This window comes from Ambystoma mexicanum, chromosome 6p (genome assembly GCF_040938575.1).
Source record: "Ambystoma mexicanum isolate Mex_15411 chromosome 6p, UKY_AmexF1_1, whole genome shotgun sequence".
Lineage (NCBI taxonomy): Eukaryota > Metazoa > Chordata > Amphibia > Caudata > Ambystomatidae > Ambystoma > Ambystoma mexicanum.
The window spans coordinates 1,456,078,907-1,456,092,655 of record NC_090935.1 but is presented as its reverse complement, the minus strand read 5'-3'; the positions used below and the strand labels follow the sequence as shown (position 1 = coordinate 1,456,092,655).

General features: G+C 49.4%; 1 protein-coding gene across 4 annotated transcripts in view; it reads right to left on the bottom strand.

Moving 5' to 3' along the window:
- LOC138510525 (zinc finger protein 813-like) overlaps nt 1–13,749 on the bottom strand; it is a 304,868-nt gene that overhangs the window by 134,034 nt on the left and 157,085 nt on the right. For all 4 annotated transcript variants that reach the window (XM_069626241.1, XM_069626242.1, XM_069626243.1 and 1 more), the window contains exon 4: nt 12,016–12,126. In XM_069626241.1, the coding sequence (XP_069482342.1) occupies nt 12,016–12,126 (111 nt within the window). The remainder of the gene's footprint in view (nt 1–12,015; nt 12,127–13,749) is intronic.

Here is a 13,749-nt window from a genome sequence, read left to right as displayed (position 1 = left end):
GCTCCCATCAACGATGCGTTTCTCGCAGCTCAGTCCTCACTCGGAAGCTTCTCCTGCTCATGCTGATTACTTTTCCCTACTCTGCCACCACCCTCCTTGAGCCACGGCTCCCACTGTATATACTCTGCATCTACTCTGCTGTCTTGAGCACTCCGTCTACCAGGCCGCCTTCTTGGAGAGGTCGGTTCTCATCCAGCAGTCTGGAGACTTGCTTCCACAGACGATTCCATGTTCTTCAATCTTCCGGCTTTTAAACCTTCCGCCAGGCTGATTGGTCAAGAAAAGACTAGACCGCTTATTGCTGTTTTGGGAGTTCTGCATTACTCTTGGTTTCCTCCTCCTTGTCCCAGTACCTAAATGGTGTTTGTATGTGTGCAAATCAATAAAGAGAGGCTGTGTTTTTAGTTGGTCTCTTCCTTGCCCAGTATACAACTGGTGTGTTTTAGGGAATGATTTACAGGACAATTGGGGAAGGGGTTGACAACAGCCAATAAAGGCTTGGGGGACAATGGACTAATGGTGAAAGAGAAATGGTCACACCTAAGGGTGCTTCATCCACACTCTCCAAGTCGCCTCCACCGAGATCATTCTCCCTGGCATATCCACCCCCAGGGCCAGGATCCAATAGCGACGGCCTTTCCCTGGCCACCTGGTAAGAGGATATATTGGGCAAAGAAGTGAGGATGCCCTCAGATTCCTCACACAAGATTAAGATCGACATTGCCAAAGTAAAGAGAGGGCGACATGGAAGAAAACCTATCAGCACCATTGCCAAAGTAAAGTGGGGGCAACACTTTGCTAAGCATATAACCCGCATTGGCAATGTAACAAGAAAACGATATTGCAGGGAAATTGTAACCATTATTCCCACAGTGAGGAAGAGGCCATAGTTAAGCCACCCACCAACACACGTGGCCTAAGCCAAAGAAAGGCAAATGTGATACAGAGACATCGTCAGCAGTTGTCTGATGTGAAAGTGAGAGATAAAGAGTGGCAGGAGAGAAACCTTCCTTGTAAGAGGGATCAAGAAAGAGACGAACATAATCTGTATTGTCTGTGGAAAATAAATCAATGGAAAAACAGCACCAAATGTGTATTGTGTCTTCACAAATGAAGTTGTGAATCTTAATGATGTTTAAAGTCAAAGACTTTTCTATAACTGTGAAGCAAGCCTTACCACATGGTACTTTTAGTAGTGTAAGGAGTTTTTCTCCTGGCAGGGGAGTATACCAGGACAGGGATTGTTATTGATAGTCCTGGCATGTTAGTGGACCAGGAAGAAGACATTGAAGTTCTGCATTGTGGTTGAAGGTTGTGAAGGAAAGAAAGTGGCAAAACCACTATTGTGTTTGAAGAACTGTGGAAAGAACCACAGAGACAAATACATTATTGCCAATGAAGAATAATTGTTGAATTGCTTGTTTTTCAAGAAGGAGAAATTATATTAAGATATTGATTATCAGTTTGAAGATAAAGACTTTTCTTTTCATTTTTTGGAAATGTTGACAAGTGCCAACTGAAAGACTTGGAGTAAGAAGAACTTTATGATTAGAACGTTGCTAAAAAGGGGAATGTTCTTATTTGTAACTTTAGTTTGGAAATCCTGCTTTTGAACCTGGGGAAGGGGATGCAACCCGAGCTCAAAGGATACAAAGTTATCAAGTTCATGTTGAGTAGAACTTTGATTCTCGTTTTACTTGAAATGCCATAGTCTACCTTTATGAGTTTAATGCATTTACAAGCGTGAGAGGCCTATTCCTTTTATATTTATTTATTTTCACGTTTTTTTTTATTGGCATTTGTTATAGGTACAACAGCAGTGTGACTGTGGGTGCCAACTGCGACAGAGTGAACTTGTCTTTATAAAGCCAGTCATTTAATTAAACCATAAACAACTTCAACATAAAACATTTAACAGTAACAGTGATTGTCTCCAGGTGGTTGATAGTCTATTTTGGGAGGGTCAACAAGGGGTGGGGAAGGAGGGAGTTCAGAGAGGGGGTGGGATCAGATAAATTTCTAGCGGTGGTCTATTCAGGTGTCTTTGTGATGGTTAGGTCAAATTAGCATAGGGTGAATTGTTCAAGAGGGCTTATCGTCGTTGGAGGGGTGGAACAGAGCCCATGTAAGGGCCTTCCAAGCGTCCAGTGCCTGACGTGCGTCTTCAGGGGACCTGGCAATGCCTTCCTCCCAGGCTGAGGTTTCTGCCCCGACCCAGCGTTCCAGTTCGCTGTGCCATGCTTGGAATCGTGGACCACCCGGTCGCTTCCATACCATTGCAATGGTCCTTTTAGTCAGGATGCATGCCATGTCCATGAGCTTTACGGTGTGCTTAATTTTGGCTAGTCTGAGGTAAGTCCCCAGGAGGCATACTCCAGGGGTCCACTCGTACCTCGTCATGCCAGCCCTCCCACAGGTTTGCTCCACTTCGGCCCAGAGTTGTCGGGCCTTGGCGCTTTCCCAGAACATGTGCATTAGGTCCGCTTTGTCTCTGTTGCACCATGGACAGTTATTCTGGGGCTGCTCATAGATCTTCGCTATTCTGTGCGGTGTTAGGTACGAGCGGTACAGCACGTTGAGTTGGATCAGTCTGAATCTGGAGTTCCTGGAAACCTCCTTGGGGAACGCCAGTGCCCTCTCCCATTCTCCATCAGTCATTTCCCGCCCCAGGTCCCTGTCCCATTTAAGTTTTAGATCAGGGCTACGGGGATTAGGCCTGTCTATTAAGTGACTGTATATCTGAGACACTGGTCTCCATCCCTCTCCCAAAATGTACAGTAGTGTTACGAAGGGGTTGGACTCGGCTCCTCGGGCCATGTATCCCATTTGGTTTGCGCTAGTTTCCGGATCTTTAGATACCAGAGGAATTGTCCGCTGGGTATGTCATCTTCGGATTGCAAGGAGGAGAAGTCTCTGAAGGAGCCCTCGTTGTATAAGCCCCCCATGTGTACACTCCCTTCCTTTCCCAGTATCTGATGGTTGCTAGGTCGACACTGTTCTGGCACAGGTTGGAAAGAAGCGGAATGTCCGGAGTATATGTGTGCTTCAGGTGGAGAAGCGATTTTTTTCTGTGCCTTATTTGCTTTCCCAGGGTGGCTAAAAAGGGCATTTCACTTGGGAGGTGTTGGGGTGCCCAGAGTTCCTTCAGTCGGATTGGAGCAATTGGGTTCTCCAGTAGTGCCGTTCCCGGGGTGACTTCATCAGCCAACCATTTGGCTACGAAGCTGAGCTCGGCTGCCAGATAATACTTCTTCAGAGCAGAGAGTTGAATGCTGCCTTGTCTGTGCGGAAGGGTTAATGTGGATAGTGCCAACTTGTGTCTGCCTTTTCCCCATAAGAAGTCCTTAAGTATCGTCTCTAGTAGGTGGAAAACGGGAGCTTTGATATAATGGAACACATTTTGGAATCCGTAAAGGAATCTAGGGAGAACAATCATTTTGATGATGGACGCCCTTCCCATCATGGACAGGGGAAGTCGGGACCAGAACCCTATCGACTTGCGTAGGGGGGGCAACGCTGCCACTGTGTTGTTTTCGTGCATGAGCTCAGGTGTGTGGTATATGTTGACTCCAAGATAGCGGAATGTGGTGAGGTGCCATCTCACCTCCAATGAAGGTAGGTCATCTATGTTTTTGTTTTTGAGGCCTCCCAGTGGAAAGAGGCAGGATTTACTTCTGCTGAATTGTATACCCGATACTTTGTCAAAGTTGCCGAGGACCTCCAGCATGGTCGGGACGTTCAGGTGCGGGTCTCTTACATAGAGGAGGACATCATCCACGTACAGGGATATTATGTGATCTATCCCATCCAGTCGTATACCAGCATCAAAAAATTGTTTTCTGAAATAGATGGCAATAGGTTCAAGCCCAAGTATGTAGAGCATGGGGGAGAGTGTGCAACCCTGCCTAGTGCCCCTTTGTATGTCCCACGCTGCAGAGATAAGCCGTCCGGATTTTACTTGTGCCTTTGGTTTGGTATAGAGGACTTTGACCCATCTAATGAATTTCTCTCCAAAGCCGAATTCCCGGAGAACCGCCAGCAGCCACTCACACAACATGGAATCAAACGCCTTAATGGCATCCAAGGAAAGCAGAGCGTAAGACCCTCCGTCTAGGTTGGCCTGGGACATGACATGTTGGAGCCTGCGGAGATTGGCGGTGGTGTTATGGCTTGGCACAAAGCCATTTTGGTCTGGGTGCACTACTCCTCCTATTACCCTGGAAAGCCACGTGGCTAGGATCATTGTCAGTATTTTGACGTCGTAATTGAGCATTGCAAGTAGGGGGTAGGAGTCACAATCTCCAGCAGGTTTATTGGGTTTGAGCATTGAGATCACCAGCGTTTCCCGCATACTCTCGGGCAGAATCCCCAGTTCGTAAGCCTCCTGAAAAACCTCATGCAGCAGCGGGGTTAACTCAGGTTCGTAAGTCTTGTAAAATTCGGTGGGTAGCCCATCGCTACCCGCGGCTTTGCACGTGGCCAGGGACTTGATCGCTTCAGTTATATCGTCCTTGGTGATGTCTGCGTCAAGGGCTTCTCTGTGTGTGGGCGATAGTTTAGGCAGTTCTATTTCTTCCAGGGTGTCTGAAATCATGCCTGGGGGCACCTGGGCGACGTGGCAGTACAGCTGGGCGTAAAATTGCTTGAAGGTGTCATTGATGCCCTTTTGGGTCTGATATAGCGTGCCATCTGCGCCTTTCAAGGCTATGGTTGGGTACCTGGGATGTTCTATTCTGCACAGCCAGGCTAGTAGTCTACTGGGTTTGTCTGCCGGAGTGTGTGCCCTGTTGGTCCTGGTGGTGTAGTCAAACTTGGCTAGCCTGTCCCAAGCCTTTCTGCATTCAGATCTGATTTGCTCGAGCTTGTCTTCTTCTTGCTGGGAATCTCGGGTGCCAGATTCCAGCTGTTCTATTTCGTTTTCCGATTGTTCTAGTTCAGTTCTTAGGTGCTTCCTACTTCCCCCTGCCTTTGCTATGATTTCTCCTCGTATAACTACTTTCAGGGCATCCCATAAAGTACTTAGGTGATCAACGCTATTTGTGTTTTCTGTTATATAGTTTTCTAGGGATTCCCTGAGGTCGTCTCTGAATGCTGGGTCTTTTAGTGCTTCTGTAGGCTTCCTCCATGTGGGTATTGGAGATCTGGGTCCTGCGGTGCTCCATTCTATTGTTAACGGTGAGTGATCAGAGATGGTCCGGCCCAAGTGTCGTGCCGTATTGATCTGGGGGAGGTTTTCTCTACCAGTGAAAATGTAGTCGATCCTTGTGTGCTGTTATGTGGAGACGAATAGAAGGAGTAACCCCGGTCGCTTGGGTGTAGCTCCCGCCAGATGTCCACCAAGTCTAGGCGGTTCAGCATGGTATTTAGCGCCATGGTGGATGCTGGCGGGCCTCCGGGGATAGGGGTGGACCCGTTTAGTTCTGGGTTGCTGACACAGTTGAAGTCTCCCCCCCAGATAAAGAATCCATTCCTGTACTGCGTGACCTTGGCATACATCAGATCTAAATGCGCTGGTATGTTGTTTTTGGGAAGGTATGAGTTCACAATGCATATTTAAGTTTGCTCAATATGGCCCCACAATATCACATACCTTCCTTCTGGATCTGATTCAGCCCTGTTGAGTTGGAAGGGGATTTGGGGGCTAATCCATGTGAACACCCCTCTGGCGTATGTGGCTCCAAACCCCTGCCCGCCCCAGTGTGTTTGAAGCGTTGCAATGGACTCCTTCGTTAGGTGGGTTTCCTGTAGAAGGGCCAGTCCTATCTTCTTCCTATGGAGGTAGGATTTAATCCTATTGCGACGGAGGTAGGTACCCAGACCTCTCACGTTCCAGGTAACAACCTTGATGCGTGTGGCCATGTTAGTACAAGAAAAAGTTCTAGTGTTCGCTTCCAGCTGACCCAGTTCGCCCACGTGTTGGCCATGTATCTGGACGCCTCCCCTCTTGGTTGACCAGCGTTGATGCATCCCCCACTCCCTCCCGTGCCCTTGTTAATGGAATTACTTTAGATCCTGGAGACTTATTAACTGTTTCAACTTCCACTCGAATAAGTGAATTAACAACATATAACAACTGTGAACTGCCCCCAGCAGTTGCATTGTGAGGGTAACGCTTGGGGGCTTCCGCATCCCGTTGGCCTATCCAGGTCATGAGATGCGGATGTAGTGCTGGCAACAGGCCGGCACAGGTTACGATGGGGTGGGTTGTAGCAGTGCCCATGTGTGATCATCTGAGCTCCCATCCGTAGGAGCGCATTCTGTCTACTTAGCAGAGGATCACCTTTTAGGTGCAATGTTCTGGTCTTATGACTTGATGCGGTTTCATTCGTAGGATTCGTGATTCCTGCTTAGTCATTCGGCCCCTGAGGTGCGTTCATTGCCTTCGGCTACGTTGTTGTGCTCCAGCCACAAGTTGGCTGCAGCCGAAGTTTCCATGAAAACCGCTTTCCCTTTGTAGAGTATCTTGAGGCGTGAGGGGTATAGGAGCATGTATTTGAGATTAAGTTTTCGTAATCTAGCTTTAATTGGTATGAATGAATTCCTGGCTCATGTTACGCTCACCTGGCTCCCACAGGGGCGTCGATCTGAACTGGACAGCTGCGGTCTCCACCAATGTGACGCGTAGTGCAGAGATGACGGACTGGACTGGCCCACCTAGCTTTGTTTGCTTGGCCCGTAGGAATATTCTTCTGCAAATGGAGAAAGGGAATTAACCACCCGTGGAGTTGAGCGTTAACCCCCCCCCCCCCACTCCCACTGTTCTCCCCACTGATCACCTTTGATGTCCCCTCTTATAGTCTCACCTGATGGTTTGGAAAGATGAGCTCTCCATCCTGCATTGAGCGCAGGGGCGCGTAGATAACCAGTTGCTTCACTGGCTCGAAGGAATTGGTGAGTTCCAGAACAATATTGACTCTGAGATTCCCGGCAAAACGCCGTAAGTATGTAGTTCGTAAGAGTTCAAATGTCTGACTTTCACTCTGTCCGATTCCTTGCAGGTTGCAGCTTGACCCTAGCGAAGAGTTCCTTGTGGCAACCGGTAATATTCAGGTAAGTATTTGTATTATCCAACACAGTTGTAAGTCTATTGTGGTGAGGAGGTTTCCCCTTGTTTGTCCCTTTGTTTCACCTTGCTGTCCTTTTGTTTCCCCTTAGGGGCTGGGGTTCGGTGAGGATGCACTGCAAGCTGCGCCAACCCGTGGTAAAATCAGGTAAATCTATGGGGGGTAACTAATATTGCCTCTGTGTATTCCCTTGGCTCACCTTGCTGTTCTTGTCTTCCCCTTAGGTGCCGGAGTGCGGCGGGAACATGCAGAAGGATGCGGTGGAATGTGAAGATGCTGCGAAGGCCGGTGAGTTCAGCGCAGCGCTGCAGCAGGTGAGGCGACGCGCATAAAATAACTTCTTTCTTCCAGCTCGAAGGCGCGATGGATCGGGAATTCAGGTAAGGATCAAAAAGGTATTGCTCTTGTTCTAACCTTTTCTCCTTCTTTCTCCCTTTTTCTAGGAGCTCCAGACTCAAGGCGGGCGTGGCAGAAGACTGGATGCAGACTTGCAGGCACGGTGAGCGTTACGCTGCTGTATGCAGAATAACGCGAAGCGTGTGCTGCTCTTCGGGCGTGGTTTAAATAGCCTTCAAAGTAGTCCCAGGTAAATATTCCTCCCCAGCCCCACCCGAGTAAAAAAATAATCCCTAGGTAAAGTAGTCCCTTCCAAGCCTCTTTTGGCTTGGAGCTCTTGCAGCATGGTCTGCATCAGGTAAGTTTGCAGCATCGTCTGCATCAGGTAAGTTTTAATCTATGAGCCTGGCGCCTATGGCGCCAGGACTGACTCTCCATATGAGCCTTGCGCCATAGCCGCCAGGACTGCACCCAAATAGCCCCTAGCAGGGGTTGTTGGGCTTGCTTGGAATAACTTGATGCCTGCTTCCAGGGTTGCTGGACTTGGCCTGGGTCCCCGGGGGTAGGCATCATGACAGCTCGTTGCACATTGGGGGTATAATCAGGATACATTATGATCTTGGAGTCATTCGGTTTGATCTCACCTCCCCCTTTTTTTCTCTCTCTCTCTCTCTCTCTCTCTCTCTCTCTCATTTAAGTATCGTCTCTCTGTCACGAAAATTTAGAATCTTCGCGATCATTGGGTGTGGGTGTGATCCTGGTGGGGGTCTTTTTTGTAGAGATCGATGGGCTCTCTCGACTGAGAATCTCTGTGTGAGCTTGCTGGGCCCAATCTCCTGCAGTATCATGGACTCTACGTATTCTGTTGGGTTGGTTCCCTCCATTTCTTCCGGAGTTCCTCGTATACGTATATTATTGCGGCAAGCCCTCCCCTCTGCCTCCTCCAATCTCGCCTCTAGTCGTGCAACTTGCCTTTCTAGCTCGTTTACCTTGGTTTTCAAGTCTGTGGCGGTATCTGTGGTGTCCTGTAAATTCAGCTCCACTTTGCTCACCCTTTCTGTAAGATTGCAGGCATCTTGGCGCATGAGCTGCATGTCAGCTTTGAATTCGCCTATTTTGGTCTCGATAAATGTCTGGAGTGCCGCAATAGCATGCAGTACCTGAGTGTTTTAGGTTCGTCCTCGGGTGGGGGTGGTAGCGTTTGCGTGGTAGTTTCATGTTGGAGTTGATATTTGGGTCTTGTCACCGAAAAGGAGTCCATTATTGTCGCCGTTTTATTCTTGCTTTGTGAGGAGGACATCTTGAGCTGCGTTGCATGGGTTATTCCAGCAGGTTCTGGCTCAGCCCGTTGTTTTGCAAGGGGACCCTTGGCATGTCGTAACAAGCCCCTTCTCCCACGTTTTAGTGTTGGTCCGCTGCCCAGATGTCAGGCCTTGTATTACCTGGATGCCTATGACTTGTGGCCTCCAGTACCCAGTGCGTCGAAGCTCACCTCAGGCACTGCACTTCGTTGGGACTTCCTGCCACCTCACTGCGTAGTAGGGTATCAGGTTCCCTTCCTGCTCCCCAACATCTGGGCCAGCTATTGTTTTCCTGGGACCCCTGCGGCCTAGCAGATGGGGCCCATCAAGTGGGGAGCTGTTCCTGGGGGTGCGTACAGTGCCTCAGTCGAAAGCTTTTTCAGTGCTCCTACGGCGCACCCTCAGGCCTTTGTCTGCGAGTGTATCCGGGCTCCAGCGCTTAAGTTTAGCCATGTGTATGCTCTGGCGGGGACTCCTGCTATCCCGCGTATATCGCGGACCTTGATATGGTCCCGTTCTTCGTCCGCGCGGGGAACTATCAGATTGCACAGATGCTGCAGGGGGAGGATGGTGTGTCGTTCCTTACCCCCATGGTGTCTCTGTGTTTTGCCGGGCCGGCATCTCCCTCGATGCGGCAGCTGGGGGAGGGCTGTAGCAGGTCCGTCGCACGGCAGCACTGCCGTACTTCTATCTCCTATGCGGTCAGCTAGGCGGGGCTGCGGCGGGCTCAATGCGGAGTGGCGCCTCCGTACTTCTATTTCAGAAGACCGCTGTGCCCTCCTTGGTCTCTCGGTGTCAGCGGTCCGCGGATCTGAAACGTGGCAGTCTGCGCCAGCTTCCACCATCCGGCGAGCCTCAGGCCTCCAGCGTCTGGGTTAGCTCCTCCCCCGCTGCAGTCCTCGACTCCGCTTAGGCCGCCATTACAGTGGGACCCCGGGAGCTCGTTCGTAGACCTCATTTCGGAGTGTGCAGGCTCCGATTTTCTTCGGGTCTTCGCCCCGAAGGCACTGCGGCACTTGTTTTAACTGTCGTTGTGGTTATTTGCCAGAATGATTGCCTTTGGTAGCAAGTATAAGGATCAATGTACAAATCAGGACGGGAGCTCAACGCTGCTGCTGCCTCACTCCATGAGCTCTGGCCACGCCCCCAACCTATTCCTTTTATAATAGTGTTTTCCTTTAGTCTTATTTTGATAGGCAGGGAAATCCTCTTTACGGTAGTGACAGTGAGGCGTTTGACACACCCTTTTGAGTTAATAAAATGGCTACTTGTGAAAAACCTTTACCAAGTTGTCTGCCTTGCATTTCTGAGCCCTCACAGGGTCCCAAGCCCTATTTCCCTTGTTACAGTATTGTGATAATGTCTCTCTTTCTGTCCCGTAGGTATTATCCTCTTTCCCCCACTTTCCATACATTGTTGGTTTCAGGGTTTTCTCTATCCTCTGGGGACCCTGCCCCCCCCCCCCAACCATAGGCTCAGCAACCCAAATACCTTTAGGGGCTTGGCAGCAGCCCTCCAGTAGGTTGTGGGTTTCCCCATGTTTTTCTCTACTTTGCCAGAGCTCTGGGCCTCTTCTCTGCCTGCTGCAGCGGTTCCACCGCTTCTAAACCTGTTTGGCGTTTTTTTCTTTCAGCTGTGCTGCTTTCCCCAGCCTGCCTCTCTGTTCGCTCGGCGTGTCCGGTGGAGACCGCCACTTCAGTGTCTCAATGCCTGGGTCTGCTCCTGCTGCTTTCCTCATTGAATACAGGTCCCTCTCACAGTTTCTCACCAGAGCATCTGACACTCGGGTCAGTCCATCATTAGTTTTTATGTCGGTAACCAGTAAGGTGTGTTGTTGAAGACTAGACCATTCATGTAAGTTCATTTGAGTGATCCCTGCGGATCCGCACCTCTTCCTCGTCACAGTTTCTTGGACTGTATCTTCATGATAGCCACCATTATTCTTCCTCGTCCCAGTCCTTTCTACTTTGGGAATCTTAAAGTATATGGGATAGGAGGGTAGGGGTAGAGAGAGTGGGGGTGAAGGAGTGTTGTAGGCGTCAGGTGGATACCGTGTTCTCCCACAATAGTTGACACTGGTCCCATAGGGGGTTTCCCCTCTTAAGAGATCCACCCGCCGAGTACCACCCACAGGCCTCATGGGAAGGGGCTCCATCTAAGGGAGCAGTGATGACCTCCCTGGATTCGTCACAGCCTAGAGGCTCCATGTAAAGGTTAAAAAGGATTGGTGAGAGGATTGAGCATTATGGATTCTGCAGGACACAGGGAGTCATTAGAATGCAACAGTTTCATCTGAATAGTCTGATGTCTGCCCGAGGCATAGGAGGTGAACCAATTCAGAACAGTTCCAGAAAGTCTTATCCTTTCTGCAAGGAGGGAGAGGTGAATGCAGTGCTCGACAGTGTTGAATGAGGGTGGGAGGTCCAGGAGGCGGCATAAGTCACCCTTATCCATGATTGGGAGGGCATCATCTATCACCTGGATGGTGGCTATCTGGATGCTACATTTGGGGCGGAACCCTGATTGATAGTCATTTAGGAGGTGCAGTTGTTAGATTCTGGCGAGTAGTTGTGTAGCAACTACATTTTCCAAGAGTTTGACAATAAACGGGAGGTTCGTAATGGGCTGGTACTTCGCCAGGTCGTCTAAGTCTAGGGTTGCTTTTTCAAAGGATGTCGGGTGAGATCAGTCTTTAGGGTATTTGGAAATTACCCTTGTGTAAGGGAGGCAATTAATGATGTTGAGGAGTGCATTGAGTGCCAGACTCATCCATGTTCTTAATGATGGAGCCCAGGATTATTTCGTCAGAGTAGGAGGTAGGTTTGAGGTAGGCGATTGCTTTTAGGCAGTTTGGGCGAGAGAGGAGAGAATTTGTTTCAGATGGGCAGTGCCGATTCCATGGCATCAATTCCCGAGGCGCTGGCACCTTGCAGTTGTTGAGGTTTTGGTACAGTGCTTTACTACTTCAAAGAGGGCTTTGCTCCCTTTAGAGGCTTCGGCAATAGTAGTAAGCAGCTTTGGCCTCGATAATAGGTTTACACTGCTGTTTTCTTTACTGACAAATGTCAGAGAGTCTGCCTGTGACTTCAAACTGGAACAATCTGGGAAGCTGGGGATGTAGAAGAGCGTTGATTCCAGTCAAATCCCCAGCTTCACTTATATTATTAGACCCTGTGAAAATGCACATGTTTTGTTCACCCACATACTTGGGCGAATGTTTACAAAAATGTCAATATGCGATGGCTACATTGAAAATATAGTATTAGCATACCTTTAGGGTCCCCCACTATAGTCCTACATAACTCTCCACTTACCGGGGGAATGATTGATAGCGTGTCCTCTCTCAGAGGTGGTGTGGTCGTAGAGGTTTATATCTTCCTTTTCATTTGGTCTTATTGAAAAGACAGAGGTAGCAATAACGTGACCTGTTAATAAAGTAAATGAATGTTAATAATTAACCTACATCTCCAGTACTTAACATGATTGTGTTTAATTATAGTACAAACCATTGGATGAAATACCAAAACATCACATCCTCTCCCCGTGTGGTCACCATAAATAACATGAGTGTTAAAATGGAATAAAAAGTGGAACGAAAACTACAATGAAAAAGGCTCTGAAGTGGACACAAGTGATGCGTTAGAACTATATAAAGCTAAAACAAAATGCACAAATGAGAGAAATAAATGTAGAGAAGCCAAATTATGCTGTCAGGGAGAGATGATTCTTCCACAAGAACACCCCCTGGCCACAAGTGTCTATGTGGGTTCTGTGAACAATAGGGTTATGTTGCCTTGGTTGAAGATTCAGGCCACGGACCAGCATTGCCCTGAAACCTACTCTCTGCTGATACCATGTCATACCGTTGTCACGGTACTCATGTCTATTCTCCGAGTCAGCAGCCGCTTGATGTATTTCCCATTTCTGGTGCCTGTGGAGCTTGTCCTTACTAGGGAGCAATGGAATGATGCATCCCAAATAGTGGGTTCCTGTCTATTTCCAACATTTCCAGCTATGTTGGCAGGCCAAGCTAAAGAGAGCAGTTTTGTGAAGTGACAGCTGTGAGTAGCACACAGAGATTATTGGTAGATATGTAGCTTCTGCACCTTTTCTCTGTCATCTTGAAAGCCATTATGCATGGAAGTCGGAGAGGAAGGTCCAAGGATATACAGCTAACAAGAGTAGGCACTGGTAAACTTGTCCATCAGTCCCTTTTCCAATGACCCATCTAATGTGGTATTTAGAATCCTCTGCCACAGACAAGCAGAGGAGGCAAAAAAAAAAAAGAAAAAATGGGAGGTTACTGTTGTATGTCGCCCCTTTAACCTGGGCGTGTTGCCCCTTAAAGAATATGAATCATGACTTTGTCATGATTCGTGCCAATAAAAGGGGACTCTGAATGCACGTAGGGGCACTGCAGCAGAGACCCTGGAAGCAGCAACTCTGCATCTTTATTGGAGGTGTGCCTGCCGGGCGGCCACGGCCTATACCTGAAGCCCCGGCCTGTGTCCCCACAGAGCCGAGGCCAACGTTGCTAGGTGCCCCCAGCACCAGTGCTTGATCTGGTGCTCCAGACCCCAGCAGGGTGCCCCCTGCGGTCTGGTCCGCTGCGTGATCGCAGCCTTGCTGATGGTCCGGGGGATCCCGGCATCTAGTGTGTCCCACTCCGGTGTCCCGTGAGCGGGACACCATATTGGTGACGAGCAGGTCGGGCCCCCATTCCCTGTGGTAGGCAGCGGCATCTGCCGCTCGTGGAGGAGGAGAACGCCTGACCGCCGTGGCTGTCCGGCGTATTTTGGTGGGCCCTGCGAGGGGTCTGTGTGGTTCTTTTTTTAACTCTCTTTTTTCCTCCCTCCCAGAGAGCTAAGGAGGGACGGTGCGCGGGAAGAGACGCGGCGTCGGCCGCGAATATGAGGAGGCAGCGTCAGCTGCAAACACAGAGGGGGCGTGGCCTGGGGACTACCGGGCCCACCGGTGGTGAATCCAGGTGTGCGCTGTGGCGTGGCGGGCAGCTGCCAGCGTCTCCTTGTGAAGAGGAGCCAAGAGAA